Source organism: Hippichthys cyanospilos, chromosome 13 (genome assembly GCF_059441005.1).
Source record: "Hippichthys cyanospilos isolate Australia breed blue-spotted pipefish chromosome 13, RoL_Hcya_1.0, whole genome shotgun sequence".
NCBI lineage: Eukaryota > Metazoa > Chordata > Actinopteri > Syngnathiformes > Syngnathidae > Hippichthys > Hippichthys cyanospilos.
Window position 1 is genome coordinate 1,041,239 of NC_142381.1, and position 25,676 is coordinate 1,066,914.

The window sequence follows — 25,676 nt, forward strand, 5'->3', positions numbered from 1 at the left end:
TGCGGCGGGCCGGATCGGGCCCCAGGGCCTTGAGTTTGACACCTGTGATATATAAAATCATATCATATATAATCATTGAAGAATTTACAATGCGATAAAGTTATTTTATTTTTTCGTCCCCCAAAGTCGCCGTTTATAAGGATGACAAGGCACACTGTCAACTTTGGAGAAAATTGAAGGCTTTTAGGTGCGCCTTATAGTGCGGAAAATGAGCGAATAAATATGCAGAAGGCTTTCCATAGTAGTGTGCCATTTTCTTCTTTGTCAAATTTGACATTTGACTCATTTCCATTTGAGGCGTCTGGCTGGCTGGCTGACTGATTAACACCTCCGACGAGGGCCGGGGCTTCATTTGCTCTGATTGCTTTCATTTCGGCGCCTCTTTTTACACCTTTTTCAAACGCCGCGCGAAAGGTCAAAGTGTTGCTCGTTATCCATGCGTGAATTTGTCGAGTCAATGCTTTTTGTGTTTGCGCGGATGCTACCTGCTTCAAGTTACTGATTAGCTCACCCGCTGCCGCAATTTGAGCCGACGCCAAATAATCAAAGTTTCCCCGGCGTTCCTTCCCCGCTGATTATGACGTCTGACTGGTCCCTACGTATTTATCATCACCTCTTTTCTGTTTTTCTCGGTTTGTATGTGTTGCTGCTCCGTGCGTGTTAGATTTGCAGTGGGTTGAAGGTTTATAATTAACATAACATCAATGATAACATCCTTTAGCATTTTCATGATTTGTAAAATAATATGTAGGCTTATTTACCTTAGGCAAGCGGTCCCCAACCACCAACATTTTTGACATATATATATATATATATATATATATATATATATATATATATATATATATATATATATAATATATATATATATATATATATATATATATATATATATATATATATATATATATATATATATATATATATACTGTATATATATATGTCCCAGCGATATATGGGGCTTGAACAAGGGGGTAACATCCTCGGCTGAGGGGGTCATACGCGTGGGCGACGACAGCGTTGGACTCTGTCAAGCTTGTGCAAAGATGAGCAGAAGGCCGCTATAAGCTCTGACTCAGCCATCACAATCAGCCTGCTCCACTTGTGCCGCTTACTATAGCAGGCGTCTAAAATTAGCTCCCCGGCGCCGAGCGTCGCCGCGGTGGGTATGTACCGAGATGCCCGCGATCCCGGATGGAGGCCGTTGCTCATCTGCTGCATGTACCCTGACATACCGTTAACATGCTGCGCACGCTGTACAGGTGCTAGCAGGATCAACGTATACTGCGGTTGGAGCTACTATCGGCCAGTTGTCTTGAAATGGGGGGAACTGAAGGCCCTTCAGGGGCGACGTGACTTGCGAAAAGGGTTTCTGCAGGTATCGCCACATCCAATTGGGAATTTGGATGCCGGGATGGGAACAGTACAGTTTTCTTTTCAAATTAAGAGCAAATTAATTGGAGCATAAATCATTGTCATTAGTGGTACAATTTTCTGGCAGATGAGCAAGAAATAAAAGACATGATGTTCTATGGCCTGTTTTCTGGAGCTGCTGAAAAAAATATGGCTAGCACTACAAATGCAGCTCCAAATTAAAAAAAGCAGTCTGCAACCTTTTTATTCTAACAGAAATGCTGCAAGGTAGTACCTGGCAAAAAAAAAATTAAAAATCATCATTGAAAAAAGGTTGACAAGCATAGCAATGATTGCTGTTTATTTTGTACTGTATTGTGATTTAAAAAAACACAAACAATTTACATAAGTAAAATCAAATGCGTTAGTTCGATGAAACAAAAAACATAAACTGCATTCACGATGGATGAGAGAAATCAGAATAATTACTGTTGAGAGGTCGAAATTTCAATAACTTTAAATTGAAAAATGGCTCTAAAAGATACGAGATGTTTGAAATGGTTGTATATTCATTTTATAATCGATTAATTGTCGATTAATCGATTCGTATCCTATTTCTAGAGAAAAGGTACTAGTACATAGATTTATGTTGGATTCAAAGGATACGGAATAAACGCTTTTTTTCAAATGTGTTTTCCGCGCATCCTTTTTTGACACATATTTTATTCAAGCCACAACTCACACACACATACAGTACACACACACACACACACACACGCACACGCACACACGCGCACTCACAAAGACAGACATGCAGACACATCAGGGTGTACAAAGGGATGAAAAATGACTCAATGGAACTTAACAAACAAACATTTGGCCATCTGCGAGGATCCAAATCAGGTGGGCCCTGCTGCAGAAATGAGGTGGAGAAGCGTGGAATATTGCCCCCCCTTCCCTTTCAGTAGGAAACTTGGCCCGAGAGCCGGGCTTTAGGTTTATGGACGCCTCCTGACAGATGGAAGGGAAGCGGCTAACGGGAGTGCCAAAGCCCTCTCGGCTGCACTCCTCCTGCGGAAACGTGCTTGCCAACGGCGGGTACCGAAAAAATAAAAACGCGGCAAAGGGGAGAAGGCGCTGCTTTTGGGGTGCCGCGGTACCTTTTCATTCCAAAAAGCCTCAGAAAAAGCGGCTGTGCATCTCTCGCTATCCAGGTCAATTTCCAAACGAACGCAAGCTAATAATGCACGGACATCTATGCGATTTTCAAGAGTTCAGTTAGTTGCTGACATCAGGCGCATTCAAACGCAGTCGGACATTTCACGTTTGTACAGAATAAAAGGCCAGTGATGAATAAACTATTACTGCTAAGAATAATTGGTGACATTTTTTAAGTTGTATTTTAAAGGCATTATAAAGTTCTTTTTATACTATTTAATCGTTGTAAGGTGACCTTGGCTTTCCTGAAAGGTGCCACCAATTATTATTACAATTTTTGTTGCTGTTATATTAATGTGTATTACGCGCCGCAAAATGAGAGAATGTCCCTCAAATTAAGCCCCTTAATTCATATATCTGTACAGTACAGCCGTCATTCAGTAGCTTGTTCAGTCTTTTGAGTCATTTTTGCATCACCTCCTCCCAAATGTTGCTGACTCAGGGAGGTCGCTGACGGGAGACGACGGGTACTTTTTTTTTGGAGGGGGGTGGGGGGGGGGTGGGGGGGGTTGTCTGGTTTAGAGGAGAGGAAGGTTAAGCTGAGCAAGGCGTGACAGACTAGGTTAGTACCTGCCAGAGAGGGGGAGCGGAGCTTGGCACAAGGGTGCAGGGGAAGGACAGAAGCCTCTGAAGAGAGCCTGGGGACCTTTGCCCTCCCCAGGCTTGTGGATGACACTGTAAATTGGCTCAGCCCGGCTGTGGGGGTACAGGAATCACAGTGAACGGGACAAAGTGGAGGACAGGAAGAAAAGCACGCGTGCCAGAGGTGGGAGCAACTCACAAAAACAAACAAACAAAAAGACTCCCCCCTGCACCCTTTTCAAAATTTAGACGTTTGGACATACAACTCAAAAAGCTACCTGAATAAATGGTTGTTTCGAGTGTGATTTTGAACCCTCGTTGATTCATGTAAAAAGTGAGAGCAAAAGCACGGAAGTCATTTTTGCTGGCTAAAAGAGTACATTTGAGTAAGACCGCTTCCTTAAAAAGTGATCGGGAGGAACGGCAACTTTGTCGCCTGAGTCATTTACGTCCATCAAACCGCCTTTGAAAAGTCATCCGACAGCTCTCGCCAGCCTATGTGGAGCAGATGAGTGCTGCTAGCGCTGCTACTCACTAACATTTGAGCCGCCGTTAATCGCTGGCGACAGACGCCATATTATACAATGTCAGCAAAATTAACTCTTGTTTTATGCATTCTTAATTAGCAAAATTACACCTCGAAAATGTTGCCGCTTTTAAATCAGGGCCACATGAAAAAATAGCTTTCAACAGTATACTGTCCAATTTGTTTCACTTTGACAATATATTGTATATGTTTGTCGCAAAATTCTAGTTAGGGAGCTCCCAGGGACAACAGCCTGTCTTTAAAAGCTCAATGAAAAAGTAAGTAAATAGTTCCCTACAGTTTTATAGAGTTAAAAAAAAAGAGGCGTTTCGTAACTCGAATTCTTCGTGACAAGAGGTGTTCATAAGAAGAGGTACCACAGCATCGCTATTTGTTAAAATGACAAATATGGATGCTGGTAATAATAATGGTTTTAGCCAAGCCATGTGACACCCCCCGCCCCCACCTCTGACGCATAGCAACAAAAAAATGCGACATAAAATGTAGACAGTTTGCACAAAAAGGACAATTACAGGGCCATGGGACCAGCTCACCTCGGAGACACACTCAGGCGCCTGCATGCACGCATCGGCACACACACAACACACGCACACACACGAGAGCCTCCTCCGCAGAGACTTGCCCCCCCCCCCCCCCCCCCCCCCCCCCCCATGCTACTTTGTCTTTCGAGATAGGAGGTCAAAGGCGCCACACAGTGTCCGGCTTTAACACGGCGCCAACCCCAATGAGCATCCGCATTTGTTGGGCTTCACCAGGTGACCCAGCATGTGTGTGTTGACGCCAAACACACACTGAAAAAATACAAATAAAAAACATGCGGGACTGAGAGTTTTCACCCTTACATACTGTTTGGGTCAAATTGGACCCATTTGGACATTTTCCTCGGCACGAACAACAGCTTGAATGAATTTCTTTCGCCCCAATTTTCCTAACGTGACCCAAAATATACAAACACAAAATGAAAAGATAGTGTCAATGATTTGAAATCAATGTTGAAACAAGAATAATTTGGATAATATTGTTGAAAGTGTACATGACGCAAGTGTGTGCATTGCCTTTTTTTTTTTTTATGTCCAAAAACAGTCTGTGAAGCCACCATATTTGTCCAGGTTCACGTGCACTGTTTTGTCTGGGATGGGCTATATGAAAAATAAATAATTCCATAAGGATGATGATACAAAGAAAACCTAATGAAGAGTTCATACAGAGGGTAAAAATTTTCCTTTTGCATCTCTCTCTACAATATTCAAGTCAAACCCCCAAAGTTATTCATATTTGTGGAATATGAACCACGCAGCAAAATGCACCCATGGGTCGGCCATTTTGGCACGGACTGTCGATAGAAAATGACATGGCAGTAGCTCAGGGTTTAGGTAGCCAATCACGAATCAAATAAACAAACCAATAAAAGGACCAAAATGAAATCATCTGTTTTCAGTCTGCTCATGTGACTTCTGCAAGCGCAGCCACTTACTGGTAAAATGCATACCTGAGCAACCGTGATGTCATTTTCAGGCGACAGTCTGTGACAAAATGGCCAACCCACGGGCTGGATTAAAAATACGGTAGGGTAACGTCTTCATTCATATTGAAGAAAAAAAAAAGACACAATATTCAACAGAACACCATGTTTAGTCTAATGCACCTACAAGGGTTAAGGTAACTGCAAACATGGAAAAATGAACAGTATGTAAGGGTAAAGAAATAGCTGACAGTATGTGTTGAGACACATACGAAACAAAATAAGACTTTCTGCCTCTATCTCCAAGCAATCTGTGCGCTTGATTTTTTGCAGAACGCAAGTACACGACTGTGAGTGTCAGATAATGCAAAGAGAGGCGACGCGGGAATCACCCAGCCACGGTCCATGTACTCGTACACGCTTTGTCCTCACAGGTAGGACAACAGCATGATACCGGTGAGGCAAAACTGCAGTGGGTGACGGCCATGCACCACTAGTACAACTAGTGTCAGAAAAGGCTACTAGTTAACACACAATGTCAACTAGTGCACAGTTTTGCTTTGCTAGTAACACAAAGCTATCCTACTATTTCGACAAAGTTGTCACACTAGTAAGCAGAAATGTCAAATGGGGGTAATATCAAGCGCTTTCAGGTGGTACACCAGATTTGACAGTTTTTACAGGTGTCAGATATTATAATTTCATGATTTTAAATGCAGTGAAAGGAACGGTACAGATTTTAAAAAAAGAGCAAATGGATTGGAACATGAGGGAGCTCATTGCTCAATATTGTTTAGTGACTACTTTGCAAAGCATGTTCTGCTTTTATTTTGATAGGTTTTAGAGTTTCTGCAGGTTTCAGCAAATCTCATTGAATACTTTTTAATGCTGTCACATGAACATGACGGTTTTCTTTTCAAATCAAGAGCAAATCAATCGGACCACGAGGCAGCTCATTGGGCGATTTTAGTTAGATAGTTCTCCACAGGTGCTGATTGTCATGAAATTATCCGTCAGACAGGCATTGAATCTTCTTACTAGTAAAATGCAAAGAGCAGACGAGCACATGGACCTTGGGTCGGATATGGAAAATGGACAAAGTCCTTTGCTCCCTTGGGGACTGACCTGGTGAAGTCTTCCTCGCCGAGCATGTGGCGGGGGACGGGCGAGTACCTGGACGGGGTGACCTGGGGCGGCGGGTAGGGCGGCTTGGGCTCCATGCCGCCCATATAATTGTGGCTCACGTGGTTGTCCACCATGGTGGGGAAGGCTGGAGGGAGGGCCAGGCCAGTAGGGGGGAAAACAAGAATGATTACATCATAGGGGGAGACAGGAGGTTAGTCGGCAGCAGGAAGAAAAGATTATTTCAAAACCATCATCATCGATTCCATTTTGTTGCCAATTCAAATGAGGTTAAATGATCACAGAGCAAAATTTGGGCTTTATCTAACTCCACTAGCTTAATGCTAATACATCATGGGAAACACCATAGAGGTGCCTAGATTGTGATTACAGGTATAGACATTTTTCCAACTTGTATCTGTAGGCAGACCATAAAACAATATTCGCAGGAAAATAGCCATCATCTTCTGCAGAAAAATTGTTCCAATGTCCCAATCCCAATCATTTGATTGGAAATCGGTCCTGATCACATCGATTCAGTTGATCAGAACTTTATGGTAGCTGTCACGGGAAGCTAATGTGATGCTAGCACCGTCAAACAATAATAATAATGGCTACAAAAATGGAAATATTTGAATGTGGAAAGCGAATACTTGCAATGTGTGCAAATTGAGCATTTTGCAAGGCGAAAAGGATAGGAAAGGATAGTAAAAATATTTTTAAAAATATATCAAATAACAGAAAAAAAAATCGCAGTTTGCTGTAATGTAAAAAAACTTGCAAATATAGCATTGTGTGCAAAAATTTAGCATTTTGCATGGCAGAATATATAAGAACAATATGAAATAAGAGAAATATAATATATGCAGGGGTTCACTGTAATGTAAAAAAAAAATTGCTAAGCATTTTGCATGGTGGAAATAGAGTTACATTCAACACAATTATTTATATAAAAACTTAAATGTAAAAAATATAATTGTATAAAAAAATATACATCTGAAAATATTTTTTAAAATGCATATTCAAAATATAAGTAGGATATATACGGGGGGTCACTGTAATGTAAAAAATAAAATTAAAAAAAAGGGAGACAAAGGGGCAAAGGGAAAGAAACAAAAGGCAACGGAAAAGCCAAACAGGCTTCTAAAATGGCTGGCCGCACAAGAAGAATTCTTTGCCTGAAGATTGCCATGCGCAGGTGGGATGTGAGAAAGCGGCCACACTCAGTGGGAGGCACACGACCAAGCTTCTTCTTGCTGTGGGAAGAATCGCCTGTGTGTGTGTATGTGTATGTGTGTGTAGTAGTCACGATGTGGGTGTCTGGGCCGTTTTTGGGCAAGAAATATTCATCACTTGTCGAGAGGAAAAGAAAAGACTTGGCTCATTTACTACAGTTACCTAATTGGAGAAGGTAATGTTTGATATATGTTAAATATATTTGAGGAAAATTGGGTCATTCTTTAAAGGAGGAACAGTGTTGCTACTATTTCAATAAATTGGTCCAAGAATGATTTTTTATTTATGACAAATAATGTAGCTTTGTTCATCTTTCTTTGCCAGCGTCATGTGGTAAGGTTCGTCCACTAGAGGGCAGAAGACAAAATTCTGACGTCACTTAAAAGCGCTCAATGCCTATTCCTAGTGGAATGACAAATGACTTGTTGCGAACAGATATGAAAAATTCTCATTTGAATTGTGGTTTTTTTTTAATCATTCACTGACATTGACGGGAAAAGACATCAAAGATCCTACTTTTTTTCAACCCACTGCCACTGACAGCAATAGAAGCTAAAAATGCATGTTTTAACTGAGCAGGCAATGAATGAGATAACAATTAAAAATAAAGCCAAGAATGAAATCATTAGTCATTTTTGCAGCACCATGGACATGAAGACGATCACAGCTCCAAGTAATTTTCACAGGATAAAGAATATATACATGTGAGTTTTGTAATGTTTGACTACAGATTCGACACGACCGTCAGGGAAACGTGGTTTAAATTTTCGCTCGCAAGTCAAAGCAAAAAATTGGGCAGAATGACAGGTTGTATCTTGAAAAACACCTAAAAGCAATTTAATTCCAAATTTTAAATGTAATATTTTCTATGGCAATTACGGTGCATATCATGTTAAATTGACGGTATAATTAGCAGGAGTCGGAATGTCTTTCAAAGTTCTGTTTCCACGTGGTTTTCTTCATTTTATAACCAGTATAATATCGGAGTCAACAATGGAACAATCTATTAGCATGATGGCTACGGCGACCATATAGCAGAGGAGAAGAAGAAGAATTCAATACGTACTGCTGGAATAGTCGGGCGGGGCGTACATGTCATTGAGGTGCACGGGTCCCGGCTTAGCCACCTTGAGGTAAACCATATCGGACGTGTTCTTCAGGGCGGCCACCGCCTCCTCGTGACGCACGTCCTGAAGCACGATGTTGTTCACCTGAAACGGGGAAACCAGGCTTGACAAAACACACATGCTGACAAGCGCTGCAAATTTTCTTTCTTTCTTTTGTACAGCATGCTGGAATTATCAAGAGTGGAGGCACTTAATGGCATTGATCTAAAGCAGGGGTCCCCAACCTTTTTTTTGTTGTGTACCAGTGGACCCTGCTCTCAAGTGAAGCCACATCGTCCTTCCTCACTACAAAATGCAATTATCAACATTGAACTATTTAAAGGAATAACAAAATCAATTCCAAAACATCATGATTTCAGGTGCGACCAATGCGGTCCGGTAACAGTTGAGCCACGGACCAGGACCGGACCGGCGGTTGGGGACCTCTGATCTAGACAGCCTTTTAATGTAATTAAGAGGTATTTTTCCCCATTCTTCAGATTGCACTTGCCACAAATCATCTTTATTCTTAATTTGTGATTGAAATGTTTGACTGACTTTTCTGATTGTTTTGTTGCCATTGCCTTTAGCGCAGCTCCATCTATTGGATGCGTAATGCAATCCCAGCCACTATTGGAGCTTCTATTCTATGCGCCTTATAATGCGGTGCGCCCCGTGGAAAAAAAACGGTATTTATGTGCTGGATGTGTTTTAAATGGTTGTGGCCTATTGGATGACTTCAGTAGTTAGCCTGCGTGCGAGTTGCTCCCTTCGTTTCATTTTTTTGGGTATTTTTTAACTTCACTCCAAATTTGAGTGAGGGTAGGACTGCGCAAGAAATACGAAGCGGGTCTTACGGCAAGCAGGCGGTCTCCCGTCTGCAGCCGTCCATCTTTTTGGGCGGCTCCGCCCTCGATGATCTTGGTGATGTAGATGCTATTGTCACCCGGGATGTGCTGATTGCCGATCCCTCCGGCAATGCTGAACCCCAGCCCTGCAAGATTGAGGTGAAAATAGAAAATCATTCAAGAAGTTGACTCTCTAAAAGGACTATTGCGCTGAAATGGGTGGCCGTTTTATTAGATGCGGCGGCCAAGTCCGAGTTAATGTCTGGACTCTTACAAAAATTATGAAAATACATCCCTGGCATTGAATGACTTAACTTATTATTAACTTAACTTGTTGTTTTTGTTACTGCCTTTTGTCTGTATATGAGAACAACATGGGCCCGGATAAATTGAAAAAAAGAATATATAAGTGGACGTTTAGGTGTATTTCGTTTTCTAGATTTATTTCTTAAATGAATGATTTGGCTTTCGTGTTAATTCGATAAATGTTCATCTACGAAGGTTTGAATTTTGAGAGTGCGTTCGAACAAAAAAAAATCTTCATGTCTGTCGAAGAAAATTACAAACTGTGCGAGGAAGGATTTTGATGATTAAAAAAATGTAAAATAAACCAGAAATGACATATAAAAGATGTAAACAACGTTATGAATAAAAAAGTACTGTAAAACAAAAATCATACACAGCGTAATATTGAAAAAACCGTTATGAGAAACAAAAAAGCATGTATATAAGAAATAAGTCATATACGTGTAATAATGGAAAAAAAAAACTAATGAAAAATAAACACCGTGACTAAAATAAGGAAGACCGATATGGTATAACGAAGCCTAGACAAAATATTACGGCAATAACAGAATGTTAAAAGTATAAAGAATAAAGTCGCAACAGTAACACAGACAAACCATTTTGGTGGGAATTTAGTCCTACTTGTTGAAGGATAAAATCATGACGGGGTTTGTTGATATTCGCATCGGGGCGCGCGCGGCTGACCTTTGGGCCCTTTGAGCAAGTTGACTTCCAGGATGGTCTCGGGCGGGGCCTGCCTCCGCCTCACCAGCAGACGCACCACAGGCCCCGCCTCCTTCAGGGCCTCCACCGCCCGGCTGTGCACCACCTCCGATACGTCCACTTCGTTCACGCGCAGCACGCAGTCGTTCACCCTGCCAAAGCGCACACGCGCCGCCAAACATTACTACAAAACAAGGTACACTTTTCTGAGAAAAAAAAGTTGTGATATTACCAGAAAGGATTCAATTATATATTTGACTTAAATTCTTGATTAAAATGCAAGCAAGAACCTTAAAATAGATTTGTTGATTTCAAAACAGATTCTGTGTTTAATTTATAAAATGGTGCTTTCTTTTACAAAAAACTGCTGTTTTTGCACTTTGTACCCATTTAAATAACTTCAAATTGAAGAATTTACATGACGATTAAATAATTAGATTTTAGTTCATCCTCCCAAAATGAAAAGTTTATGCACTGAATGAAGGGCATCGGATTATAAAGCGCACACTCGGCTTTTGAGAAAATTGATGGCTTTAAAGTGCGCGCTATAATGCGGAAAACACGCTACGTATGAGTTACCCGAGCCTCCCGTCCATGGCGGCCGCTCCCCCGGGAATGATCTTGGTGATGAAGATCCCCGGATCGTCAGGAATGTGCGGATTATCGATGCCTCCCGCGATGCTGAAGCCCAGGCCTGAGTTACCCTGGTGGGGGGGGGGGGATTGTAAAGTTTAGAGAGAAAAATGTCCAATAGTGGTAATAAAGCCAAGGCTGAGAGGTGAAATTAGCAAATAGCATCCACTTACCCTCTCCAAGATGATCTCCTCATACTTGTACATGCCATCGCTGCCGTTCACCTGGCAGACAAGACCGGAAAAAAGCAGCTTAGCAAGACCTCCTCGCACGCAAACACACACATACGACAAAGTCAGTCGCAACATATGCAAGCGAGCATTTTTATGTCTACGTGTGCTGCTCCCCCATTTGTGTTCAAACATCCCTTGCCTAAACTAGTATATTTACCACAAAACTGATGCCGGTTTAGTTATCTGACTTTGGACTTTTGCCTTGCGTGTCAGGCATTAAGCTAGCAGCCTGATGTGGTTGTTGGGGGCGGGGTCACTTGTATCTCAAGGCAGCACTGTACACTCAAACGTTGCGGCAAAATCGGTATAAATCAAACTGCGTGTTCTGCGTCTCGACTGCGACGCAAACTGTGAAATGCCGTGCCGCCCGGGCCAAAGGTCAAATGGATAAAGGATGTGGATATCCACAGGGCAAAACACACACACACGTGTAGCTCTGCTGCAAAATCAAGCACAGTTAACTGAGCAGTTTATCACACACAAGACAGAGAATAAATGCCTGTGAGTATTCTTATGTTGTTCTGCTCCACCATTTATGTTCAAAAATCCCTCGTCTAAACAGTGAGTTACCACAAAATTGACGCTAGTTGTGTTAGCCGACTCTAGAGTTTTGTAGATCATCTGTACATCTGTTTAAACCAAATCTTGAGTGTTTTCTGCGTCTCACCGCGACGCTAAATGTGCAGTGCGGTGCCGGCCGGGTCAAAGGTCGAATGGATGAAGGTTGTGGATGTCCACATGGAAACCACAAAAACACGGACACACGCAAGTATCTCTGTTTCGATTCAAAATGGGAAAAAATATTAGCCACTTAAGCACCGTCAACTGTAGGAATATAAGCTGTTTATCACACACAGGACAAATATATGTCTGTGAGTAATAGTGTGTTGTCTACATGTGCTGCGCCATCACTTGTCTTCAAATTTCCCTTCCAAACAGCTACATTTATCGCAAAATCGATGCTCGTTTTGTTAGCCGACTTTGGAGTTTTGCCTCGTGCGTCAGCGTGAAGCTAGTGGCCTCATGCGGTTGTTGCATACAGAAGAATAAAAGATGAAATTGCCAACGTTCTCGAAGGCGGGGTCCCCTCGTATCTCGAGGCGGCGCTTAAACAAAAATTTGAGTGTTGTCTGAGTCTTCACCGCGGCGCCAAATGTGGAACGCGCCCCCGCAAAAAAACTAAAGGCCGGGTCAAAGGTCAAATGGATAATGGATGTAGATGTCCACATGGTAAACACACACGCACGTGGAAAAAGAGGGTGTGTGAGAAGTGAGAGTGGGAGGAAGAGAGAGGGAGGGAGGGAGGGGAGGAGGAGATACTTACATAAGGGCCGGAATCGAGTGAGTCTGCGTTGACAATGATGGGGGGAGGGTTGGCCTGTGAATATGAAGAGATACACATTATCTCAGCATACACACACACCTTGTCACATGGGAGAGCAATGGTGGGCGGGGCCAGCAAGGTGCCGGGGGCTGAAAATGACCGCAAGGGGCCCGTCTGCGCGCCGCCAGGCAGTACATACACACACCTAACCAACGGGAAAACTTTTTAATCAATAGTAGCAAGAAAAAAAAAAGAAAATATTATTTTAAGAATTTGAAACCTTAAGGAAAAATAATTAAATACTTGCGTTATTGAAAATAAAATAATTATAAAATGTTTGTACAGCAAAGAAATTGAATTAATAATTATTTTTTTCTCATTGATTTTAAACATTTTGGTGTATTTTATTCAAGGAATTGCTCCATTGATATCAAATAAAATAAAAAGTATTCCAAACCTTAGTTTTACACAATACAAATCTGAATAAAACAAACAAATTTAAACTTGCATTTACTTTGTGTTCAATCAAAAACTGGTTATCAAATTATTATACATGAAACAAAATCCGCACAAAAAAACAATTGTAGTATTTTTTATTACCACATGTAACTAACAGAATGTTATGAAATATACAACTAACGCAATTCAAAGAAAATATTTGCAAGATAATGCTGCATTAAAATTTTGCTTTCACATTTAAAATATTAAATTGATTACTAAAAAAATTGTAAATTTTGAAAATTGACAATGTGATCATTTTACTGTGAATAATTAAATAAAAACATTAACAATGAAAATAATTGGAGAAATTAAATGCTGTTGACAATTTAGTACAAATTATTACTAATATTAGCAAAATGGACATCTATATATATATTTTTTTTAACAGCATTTAAAATGCATTTGATCCCTAGTATTCTAACAAAATATTAAAAATGATGGTGATGGTGATGATGAAGATGACGATGACGATGATGATGCATACTGTATCTTTCAACAAGCTTCCTTTCAACTCAATCGTATATAACATTGTAAAATTTAAGGACTGCACGAATAACATAATAAACAAATGGACAGTAAAAATTTTGAACTTTCGGTTTCATTCAAGGTAATACTTTTTTTCGACTGCAGATTTATGCTTTTTTAAACGTACAAGTGGTATCGGCGCTCTGTATCGATTTCAGCGACTACTCGAGTATTCGTCGTCGCATCGGATGTCTGAACATTCCTAATACTGAACGTCCATATTTCAGAGCTAGCTAACTCACCACCTAGCTAACTAACAAAGCTAATCAGTTTGCTAGTTAGCTAGCTACTATATAACAACGTTAATAGTGAATGTTTTTGTTAGCAAGCTAGCTAACAAAATAGCTAGATAACTATAACATCTGAAATCCCATCCATCATGTTTGTCCCGACTGGATGAATCCAAGGGAATGTGCGCACGATGAAACTAGAAAATTCAATGCGGACTTTCGGGTTTCCGTTACTGCGGGTATTTTGGGCAACGTAACCCCAGCGAGGGAACACTGTGTACACAAATTGCATCATTTGCCATCTTACAAAAGCAGGAAAACAAACAAACAAAAAAAAGACCCAAGTGCATCATGGGATTTGGAGTCAATCAAACTTTGGTCTATAGGGGAATAAGGCAGTCCACCAGTGGTAAAAAGACAGCAGTTTTATAAGCTGCCTCTGATAAAAAAAAAAAAAAAAAAACACAAGATAATCTCAGCACAAGTAATCTCAACATGCGTTTGTTTAACGCTGAGCAGTACCTGGGATTAGACAAGATTAGCGCCCTCTCCCCCCTCGCTTCCTCGAACGGTCATCCACTTTTATCTGCCGACCCGCCCGAGGAAGACCAATACGCTCCATTTGAGAGCACGTGAACGGAGAAGTGCTCAATCTCTGTACGATTTTACGAATCTTTGTACGGATTTTTGTCCGTCTGTGCTCCGGTAAGGCCAGCGAGGGCCAAATAGCAATTTATGGCATCGGGATAATCCTTTGATGGGAAGTAGGTCAAGGATTACAGAGGTCAAGTCAACGGCATTTCGCAGATTGATGGCAATCCAGGTTGCACATGGGCCCAGCTACACACACACACACGCACACACAAAAAGAATGATCTAAACGCCCACAATGCTTTTATTTATTTTGTTTTCAAGAATCTGGATTATTGCAAAGAAAGTTAGAAACTTAGTCCTCCAACAATACACCAGTGGTTGGCTGGTTTCATATATAAGGCGCACTGCATTATAAGGCGCACAAAATAGAAGCTACAGTAGTTGCTGGGGTTGCGTTATGCATCCACTAGATGGAGCTGCACTAAAGGGAATGCCAACAAAACGATTAGATAAGTCACTCGAACAATATAAAAGTCCAAATTGTCACTTCAGTACAAAACCACATTTCCCGCATTATAAGGCGCATCGGGCTAGAAGGCGCACCTTCATTAAATGGCCTACTTTAAAAGTGTTTCCTTTCACACATAGGGCGCACCTCATTATTAGGCGCATAGAATAGAAGCTACATTAGTGGCATCGACACTGAAATTTGGTCAATGTCATATTTTGTACGGTTATTTTTGCAAAAGATCGGCTGGTCAAAAGAAACATACTGCACATTCAGCAAGTGAAATCGCAAATGATCAATCATAGAAACGATCAAGCGTTAAGGCGGGCGCATGCGCATGCGGAGACGGTGACGCCACCCGCAGAAGCGAATGCAGGGCACGGGCTTCATCCCAATTGTTAAATAATCAATGCGTCGCCATGGCAACCGCTGCCTGCACACATGCATGGGCCAGCAGGCCTACTTTGCAGCATCCCCCTGCCGCACAGCCTCTCGCCTTCACGCGGCCCAAAAGCTTCATTTCAGCCAACCTTCATATCTAGTAAATACCAAGTCGCGGGATTTTTATTACTCCGCCAATTTCCCCTTCCGCATTTCAAAACTTTTAGCTCATTCACTTGAATTGCCACTCTTCCGAGAATTGCCCATTTTCCGTGAAAGCCATTGCCATTCAAATGAATGCGGATGTTATCCTTCCGGATTTCTCAGCTGCTTCCCGTCAGCCGCATTTTCAACCGTTGGGCTCATTCACAACATGTCAGGAATCCGTTTTTCACATTTGTGGTATTTTTCCCATTTGTTACACGGCTTCCATATTCCTCAAACGAATGCAGAAATGACACCGGAGGTCCCCAACTGTCGATCTGCGGCCCGGTACTGGTCCGTAGATCGACCGGTACCCGGCCGCATGGGGGGCGCCTGAAATAATGACGTTTGGAAAATGATTTAGTTTCTTCTTGAGTAGTTCATTCATTCCTGCTTTCTTTGGTTTGCTCTTTGTTTTTTTTAGTGCCACCGGTATGGAACTTTCCAAGTTGAAACCTTAGAAAACGGTTAAAATTCATTCAGGAAGCGGAGCATTTTGCACGTTTTCAATCTTAACACGTTTCCCAGGAAAACAACTATCTAACGGCAATGGTCGGCGAGTGGGCATTCACAAAGTGCGGTCCCCTTAGTAGGAAGGTGCTGCTACTCCTTTTACAATCGAGGTATTACACATGAGGCGTCGCCTCGCGCTGTGAAAAAATGGACTTTTTATAAACGGCCACAATCAGCAAAAATAGTGTGAAATTCAGAGCGCAAAGCCACATTGCTCAGGAACACTATTGAATCAACAAAATCAAAGAATAAAAAAACAAAAAAATCCCAAAGCTGAAGCTAGCATGTACACTATAGGGGAGCGGCTGTTTGGAAATTAAGAATAAAGACGATTTACTGCCCAGCCCCACTATCAATTTTCATCTCGGAATCGACTTGACTGATGCGCAATCGCCGGTAGATGGCATCATGAACTTGAACGCATGTCCACATGTTCCGAGATGTCTCCGTTTGGCGGCGTACCGTCAGATTTTTTTTTTCCTCCAGTCAAAGCCGACCTGGCGCCTCGGCCCCTTGAAGGTTGGCCAACGCTGATATATGACAGGATGCAGTCAGCGTTGCTGTACGCCACGCTGCAGTCCAATCAATAGCCACTCAATTAGCATGCAGCCGCCATCCCGCGGCCCGCGCGGCGCGGCGCGGCCTTGCCATAGGACGACGCAACAAGGATGCGTCGCTCGGTCGCGGAGAACAAAAGGCGCGCTAATGAGATGATACGCCGAGAATCTCTTAACCGTAAAGGTCAGCGGCTCCCTTCCCGCCTGTGCCTCCGCAACACGTGCGCAAATCAGCCCTTTATTTATTCCAATAAGCCGTCGCCCTGAAATTAATTACTGCGCCCGTAAAACTGCTCCATTAAAGTTCTCCGATAGGGTTGCCGTGATTGCGCATCGTGACTGTGACCCCCCCCGCGTGTCTTCCCCAGCACAAAACACGTCGACGGGAGCCTAACCAATTAATAGTGGTCTTCGTTCGGAGTCGCTAGCGTACCTGCCAAATGTCACCTTCATGGGAAAACGAGAAAATGGGAAAGGCCAGAGTCAGTTTTTCTCAGCTGCTTTGACTAATAACAATGAATGTTGAAAAAACACAAGTAGGGTCCTTATAGACCACAGGTCTCGAACATATGGCCCGCGGGCCCATTCTGGCCCACAGACGGCCCATGTGACGATTTAGTAAAGTTTAAAAAATGAGCCAAATGCTAATTATGACTTTAGGATTCTGACTAAAACACCAAATTCGCAAGTTGTCCTCTACTTTAAAGTGCTTTTTTAGGAAGGAACAAGCATTTTTTGTTTCCAATCACCCTTTTTTACTGGCCTCTGATTGAAAACTTGCCAAATGTGTGACGCTTCAACTTGATTCGACATCACAGTCACGAGGGCCCTCCGACAAAAACTACAAGTACAATATGGGCCACGATTAAAATGTGCTTGACACCCTTGTTAAAGACCAACCCTGAAGCTGAGAAATGTGAGGCAGACATGTCGTGGTGCTGTCTCATCCTTGTTGTATCTGAACGAATCCAAATAGCGCAACGGCGCTGATCCGTCAGCGCTGTAAGGACGGCACATCCACCGCCAGGACGGTGAGTCACAAAAAAGCAGCGTCGGCGAAAGTTAGCGCATCAACGCGGCCAGACACTCGTGACGTCACGCCGTTCCGCCCTCGCCAACGTGGGAGTTCGGCGCGGCGGGGTCCTCCCCCTCGCGGCCATCCGGTCACGTGACTCCACTCCAGTAAGACTTGACTTGTCGATTTTTGGAACTTTAAACGAACACCGGGATGAACTTGAATGACGTCACTTAACCCTTGAGCGGTATTTTGTCCAATACTTTGATCTTTACATCTAATTTCACATCAAAGGAAAAGCATTGAAAGAAGACAGAAGGGAGCTGAAATTTCACCCAGATGGTGATGGCTGTTAGCATCAAGCGCCTGTTGCAGCTAACAGCAGCTTGTGTTAGCTGAGGCTGTCATGGCAATAAAAGAAGCGGGCAGACTGAACCAACGTCCTAGTACTTGTTCACACACTAAAACCCAGAAGAAAAAGTTCTGATTTCTCCAGCTGATTCAATTACTGTAAGAGTGCACCGGTTAGACAACATGGAAACATGGTATTGTGATTAAGTGGCAGTTAATCTCTTAAAAACATCAGTACAGACCAATTTATAATTTACAATTTCGATATATATATGTACATTAGCTTGCAAGATAGGGTCCTAAGCCTGTCAGTGCAATTTCATAAAATGACAGTTTGCAAACTATCAGCTGTATGCGTGTTTGACTGAGGGCGGCACAGATGTCTCGCGAACGACTTATTTTTCCTGCTAGCTTGGTGTGATGTCATCTTAATTTGCAAATTCAAGTCAAATCCAAAGGATCAGATCCACAAATCCAAAAGAGAAATTGATGCAAAGACGCGAAGCGGAGTCTCGCGAGGTCATATTCGCGTAAATGTGAGTTGTATTCAAGATATCTGGCAGACGCAAGTTTCCAATTTGTAAACCCGACACACTTTAGTCGTACTCGTACGGATTGTTAAAGACGCATCCGTCTTTTTACGCCATATACATATATATGACATACTTCAAAGAGATGTACGGTACACACGTATCGCCTGGCGCAGATTTCATCGGTGACCGATTGAGATGAAATCAAATTTTGGATGACTGAGTTTTGCACGATGTACGAGAGACAAAAATCAACACGGAATAAATGAAAGTGCGAATATCCTCGCAGTCGGTCCTTTGGATCATTGGCGCCTGACGAGATATTCCGCTGAGCACATGCACAGCTTGGATTTGTCTGATTACATAATTGGACATTTTCATGGCCAATATTAATCCGCAACGGCCCATATCGGCTTTTATAAGCGGGCTGATGGCGATCTGCGGGCTTTGGGCGACAAGCGAGCCCTCGCTTTACAAGGGGCCGGCGCTTTTGACCACAAGGACGGGCGCCACGTTGCTCGTAAACACACGTTCGAGTCTTGAGCTAATTACTGGAGCTCGTGCTCTCTTTCTCTTCTACACGCGCCCATTTTATTCAATCTTCCCTTACCGCAGAGTTGCTCGGTAAATGTTGCCATTCTTGACGTACGGATGGGAACTGGACCGTTGCGGTCGTCTCTGAAGATTTTACGCCTCTCTTCAGTTTATGCTTAACCCCTGAAAGTCCGGGATTTTTCACTAGCCTGGCCTTATTGCCACCCGACAGGGGATGAGTTTGAAAGGGTCATAACATTGTCAAATAAAAATATATATTTGCTTTCCACCCCTGAATATGCTCAGTGGCATCGTCCCGATCCATACGGATGGATATTTCCATCTATATGTTCCAAGGCTGTTTTGTTTTGAAGAATTTTTATTTTATGAGGAAAAAAAAAACATGAACTGCTATTCAATGCTGCAGATTTCGCAGATGGGAGTATGCAGATATAATGTTATGCGTTGCATGAAATAAATCGCTTCCCTGAGGCAAATATAAGCTTTTCTGCAACGTTTAGTTCTTGGAACAAGGCCTTTTGTCAACTCCAAGTCCCAAAAAGAATAAAGAGCAAGCACAAGCACAAAAATGGTCAGTTTTTGCACCTTGTCCCCAATGAAATCATTTAAAACCACCCCCCCCCCCCCCCCCCCAAAATTCACTCAAATTGAAGTAAAAAAAGAGCAGGGGCGACATACGCGGAGAAATACGGTAATTCATCAAAGGAATGTTGTAAATCTCGTCCCGTCTCGAGGAATTTGTGTCTTGTTCCATTGCTACCGGACATCCATCAGCCATCAGTTGAAAATCTCTGGGAAAGGCAGCCCGTGACATCAGAAGCTCAACTTGGAGCAATCACTTGGACATATTTTTTTGTCCTCGTGCTATATTATGGGGACTGATTGTAAAGAATGACATGTGAATAGGACCGGTGACTCTCCAATCTTGGAGCTGAAAGCGCTTGGCAATTGTCACTTGTTTTGGGGGGCCTTCAGAGGATAAAAAGGCAATAAGCCCACCAAAGCCATGTCCAGACACACACCATCGTGGGCCGTAATCATGCATGGTATTAAACCGGGATTGCTTCCATTTTCCAGCCCAAACAATACAATTGACAAGTGCTTTTTTTTTTTTCAACCTTTCAGATTATTTTGAACCACAGCAAAATATTACTTCACTGCTTTATCGCGGTTTGCCCTTCACGTCACTCATTTTCAGGCGAGTCTTTTTATGGCTTTTTAAACCGTACAGGCAAGTCCGAATTTACCAATTCCTTCTCCATATTGCTTTTAGGACTGGGCGGTATAGAGTGATGTCTACCGTATTTGTTACAGCTTGCCCACAAAGGAGACAACAGTTAAATGCGTTTACTGCGGTCTTGCACTTTTTGTCTTCACTCGTTTCATCCACAACGATTTACACCGTAGAAATAACAAACATCAAATCGACATTAGCTACAGCTAACATTGTCCATATTCACAAAAAAACACATGTAATGTACCGCTTTCGACTGTCGCGACTGACGTTCGCGTTGTTAGCATGTCGCTTGCACTTTAGCAATGACGTCACACAGGAAGCCCTTGCATGACTCTAAACTAAACTTAAGTAAATTTGCATTCTCAAAATAATAACAAAACATGAATATTATTGCTCCTGCGGACTTGTAAATGATTTCTGGATCACTGGAACTGTCACGTCCTAAAAGATGTCTCACTCTGCACTCAACACCAACACACCAGCACCATCTCAGGGCAAACAAGTGAGTGTTTTTTATTATTCTTTACATGATACATTTTGATTATAATGCACTAATGTCATTCCGATATGTGATATCATTTTTGATGCATTTTTATAAATTAATAATACTCATTTAAAAGCGTTTAGGAGCGTTTTGGGGGTCTTGGAACAGATTAGGCTATTTACATAAAAAGTGTCTCTACTCATAAAAAGACTGGGCCCCAAAACATTTCTAGGTTTGTTTTATTAAAAAAGAAAGATAGAAAAAAAGGAATACAACATTTTGCAAAGTAGTCAGTGGCGGTGAAGTTCCTTTACGTACCCCCACGAGAATTCGAACCCTAACCCTTGTAAGAAAGCCCTGCTCCACCATTCCTTCACAACCACAGAGCGAGAAAAGATGATGAGCATTACAGCTTGTAAAAGTGGGGGGGGGCCGCTTTGAAAAAATATATACAGTATTGCGGATTTGCACCTAACGCGGTCGGGTCACTGCGTCCTCCCCTAAACTGGTACAAGTACATGCAAGAAAAAGTACAGGATAAAACATGAAGTACATCCGCACAAGTACATCTGTGTAAAAGCGCAACACCCTGACATGCATATATTATAAAGCGCGGCCATTATTTTGCGGCTGCCGATTCCTCTTTGAATCTAGACCGAGCATGAAAAATGTAGGAGTGGGACGGAGGACGAGGAGGAGGAGGAGGAGGAGGTGGAGGGCAGAAGGAGACAGGAGGAAGATGACAGAAAGGAAGAAGAGTGAAACGCACACACACGAACGAGAGGCCGGACCAAATGGCTGAAGGGCTGCTTGGATAATGCATTAGACGGAAATGGCACTCCAAACAGCTATGCCAAATGTTCGCTTCTGTCACACACACATAGCAACCTTCGCTCAAGCAACAAATATTTACCCCAAAATAAGCACGCGCCGGTCCCGTCCAAGCCGGCGTTCCCGAAGCGGAATAGTACAGCGCGCATGCTACGCGAAATGAAAGATGCATGCGAGCGTTGACGGCCAACCTTCTAATGTGTGTCGTGTACTGTACACTCGCAGCGAGACATGAAAAATGCAGCGGGAAAATTGCAAACATGGCTTTCGACGTTCGCCGGCCGTCTGCACTTGCTATCGTCAGGAAAGGTTGTCGCTGACGTTTATTTTTAATGGATGGACGGATAGCGAAAGACGAGTCCGCTCTATACGCCGGGCACGCTACACACTCCGCCGCTGTGAAACCCAGGATAATAGGTGTACATGAAAAATCATTTAGGAATCAGTCGTCTGCAAAATACTCGATTTTTACTGCTGGAAACGGCTCAAAAAGTAAGGCATATTTTGAGTAGCAAACCTATCTGGACTCTATATGAATAAATGAAGAAATATGAGTAAAACATAACATATGCAGTAGATACGTATACAGTAGAATAAATAAGGTCTTCCAACTGACTGAAATTAAGCACTGCTTTTGTTTGTTTCTTTTTTTTTTCCCCAATTCCAATTTGCCTCTGTAATTTGAATATCGCACTCTATTGCAGCCAATAGGTACGTGAAATTTTAACAGAGTTTCTGCAAGTATCAGCAAATCTACTTGAATGCTTTTTATTGGTGTGAACGGTATAGTTCTCTTTTCAAAATAATAACAAATTGATTGGAACATGAAGCAACCTACTGCTACATTGTGTTTTAGCGAATCCTTTCCAAAACCTCGTTCGCTTAGTGGTGCTAATTTTAGACGGACAAGCCAGGAAAAAAAAAAAGATGAAGTTACTCAGTCTAGCTTCGGAGTTGATCCACAAATGTAGGTCCACATCACTGCAAAACTGTTGTGAACCACGGCTCTATTACATTACAAAATGATTTCAAAAAATGCTTGGAATGAAGCTATCGTAGGATTTTTCGGAGGACGGGCTGATGAAATGGCCGGCTGAAAGCAATAAAAGCACAAGCAGCTGCGAAGGCAGCCTCACACCCCCACAAAAATGAAGAGGAGTCACAAAGCTCCGCTCGGATCGATTGCGCACCAGCCCGCTAACGTGTGAGGGATGCTACCTAGCGAGTTTTGCTCGCTGGAACGCAACCAGCAACCGTGACTTTTAACACCCCAGCCCATTTTCTTTTCTTTTTTTTTTTTTTTTTCAAATCAGCGGTAACTAGTGGACGGCTGCTATGGTGCGTGGTCCGGTCATTTATTTGCACTCGATTTGAAATGGGCATGTTTTTAAAGTGACGTGTCACAAAAATGCTATTTTAAATCTGATTTGTTGATTCATCGAAAAGGACTGGCAACGAATCCGACTGGCAAGGAATCCGACACCAGAAGCATATCGGTAAAATGCTTTCATTTAGCCGGGTTGCGCGCCTGGTGTTTTTGTTTTGTTGTTTTATCGCCCGAAACGCAACTCTTTGAGTTCCTGTTAATTAATCGCCACATTCTACTTAACGCTGCCCCACAATTGCCGACAAAATCCCTTGTGTGCAGTTCGTATTCTTGCCGCCTCCATCGCTGATTCAGGAGTCCGGCGTGCTGTCATCTTTCTAGGACAGTCGCTACTGTGATCAGCACAAAAAAGAAAAAAAAAAAAAAACACCAAAAAAAAACGACATAAAAGAAAACAGGCAAGCAAACGAACAACAGTGCCCTGCCTTTTTGTTTTTGGACCAGATGACCAAACAAAGCATTTATTCCGCATCCCACTGGTCCAAATTTGCCCATGTACTAGTGTTCTTTTTCTTTGTACGAGTGAGACCATTCAAAGAACTACTAGAATCATGAGTCAGGCACACTAGTGCCATTACTAAAGATCAGTAAAAAAAACTTTTACTAGTGAGGGTTTGCTTTCTACGTTACTGCCTTTTATAGTACTCTAGCAGTGGTTCTCTCATGGCTGTTAGATAATCGACTCCGAAGCGTTTAAATGCTGTGACAGGAACAGTACAGTTTTCAAATTAAGAGCAAATTAATTGGAATGAAGCAACAAATTGCAAAGGTGTATTATAGTGAAGCCTTTGCAAAATGCTGCACTTTTTTACAGATGATCAATGCCATTAGTGACAGAGTTTTCTGGCAGGCGAGCCAAAAAAGATGATGTGGAATTGAGTAAAATACACGGAGAGGAATCGCAACAAATGCAGTTGCAAAATTTAATAAGCCAAACACGGATGGCACTCAGTTTCAGGTCACTTTAGCTAGCTATCTAGCTTGATAGATGGATGGATGCTAGCTAACTAGCATTTAGAAAGCTAGAAAGCTAACTAAATAGTTAGGTGCTTGCTAGCTTGACAAATAGACAGATGGATAAGTAAACAAAGTAATGGTGACCTTTCTGTGTCTGTTCTTAAACTTTGGAGCTAAAATTGTTTGGGTGTATTTTTTTCAGCAACGCAAGAAGACAGATCATGCAATGTCATCTGTTTTGTGTGCGTGTTGTTGTTGTTGTTGTTTATTTGTGGAGGGTGGGGGGGCGCTGTAAAATTGCACCATAAGTATAAAATAAAGGTCACTAAGTTGTTTCATGTTCCAGTTATTTTGCTCTTAATTTGAACAGTGTTTCACATTCCAGTTATTTGGCTCTTTGAAAATGTGAAAATTTGAATTTGAAAAGCGTGCTGTTCCTATTAACAAATTGAAAGCGATACATTAGATTTGCTGATATCTCATGTACCACCTGAAGAAAAATGGTCAAAATACTGCGCAAGGGTTAAGTTAATAAGTGTGAGCACATTGGCCACACGTGCTAATGAGCAAAGGCGGCGGCGCAGCCGCGTGGGACTTTGGCCGCACAACCGCCTCCGCGTTATCTCAGAGGTGGGAGTTAAAAGCCACTCGGGTCAGCGGCCATCTCGATCGCGTAACGGCGGCGCCCACCACGTACTGAACAGTATGTCTGGCTTGTTGTTTTTGGTCGCGAGCTCACTCCGAGTACACAAAAAGCAAACATTGTCAAAGTGCCAATAATGTTGCGATCTTGCCTTCCTATCATTTATTCTCGTGCTTCTTGAATACTTTTGATTCGAACTTTTATTATTTACGAAAGCAAACGAGAGAAAATTAAAAATGGAAACAAAATACTATATTTCTTCAAACGGTAGTCCCCGCATCAAAGTTTTAATATACTAGAGTACCCAATCAAAATGGTTTCCGCAGAGCAGTGAGATGCGTTGATTTCGTTTGAAAGTTTACAATTCCACGAGTGCTAATTTCTGCTAGCCTGTCTATTGCATTTTGCATATATGTTTGCAATAGGCCAGTAGATTTCTGTTTGAATCATTTGCATTTTTACCAGTAGTGGATATTTTGCTATGTCGGGTGCAGGAGCCAACTAGCATGTGACATTTTGCTAGTTTGTCTCGGTAAAGTTACCAGTGCACTAAGCCTGAATTGCATACTAGCAGGCCAAAAGCCGGAGAGCAAAAAGACTCAGACAGGAGCGCAAAATTCCCAACTCGGACTACCGTACCAAAACGTGTCGTGTTTTGCATACATTTATACACATATACTGAACATACGGTACATACACATTGTACGTACGGGTACATTCTGTTGATAACGGCGGATCCCATTAAGGTTATTTAGCTACGCGTCCTTTGGTATCAAGTGTTGCTTCCGTATAAAAGAGTCAAAGTGAAAACAATGGGCGTTTTCAAGACTGCAGGAAGCGCGAGACGTCGGCACACCGAGCACACGGCGAGCCGGTTTGTTAATAGCTCCGGATGCTGTTACAAGGAAGGGCGAATCACATCAGCGCGGACAAAATCTCATCAGACGGATGTACGCGCCGGTGACACCGATAACTCAATGTGACTGGAAGACGCGCAAGCA

The 25,676-nt window shown here is 42.4% G+C and overlaps 1 protein-coding gene across 4 annotated transcripts in view; it reads right to left on the bottom strand.

Annotated features, from left to right (window-relative positions):
• dlg3 (discs, large homolog 3 (Drosophila)) overlaps window positions 1-25,676 on the bottom strand; it is a 53,219-nt gene that overhangs the window by 21,968 nt on the left and 5,575 nt on the right. For 2 of the 4 annotated variants that reach the window (XM_088431744.1, XM_088431743.1), the window contains exons 2-8: window positions 12,673-12,726; window positions 11,289-11,339; window positions 11,062-11,186; window positions 10,465-10,634; window positions 9,484-9,620; window positions 8,587-8,731; window positions 6,288-6,432 (exon numbers count right to left, since the gene is read on the bottom strand). In XM_088431744.1, coding sequence (XP_088287870.1) covers window positions 6,288-6,432; window positions 8,587-8,731; window positions 9,484-9,620; window positions 10,465-10,634; window positions 11,062-11,186; window positions 11,289-11,339; window positions 12,673-12,726 — 827 coding nt within the window. Of the gene's footprint in view, window positions 1-6,287; window positions 6,450-8,585; window positions 8,732-9,483; window positions 9,621-10,464; window positions 10,635-11,061; window positions 11,187-11,288; window positions 11,340-12,672; window positions 12,727-25,676 lie in introns of all 4 variants that reach the window. The other 2 variants (XM_088431742.1, XM_088431745.1) reach the window with 2 other exon arrangements.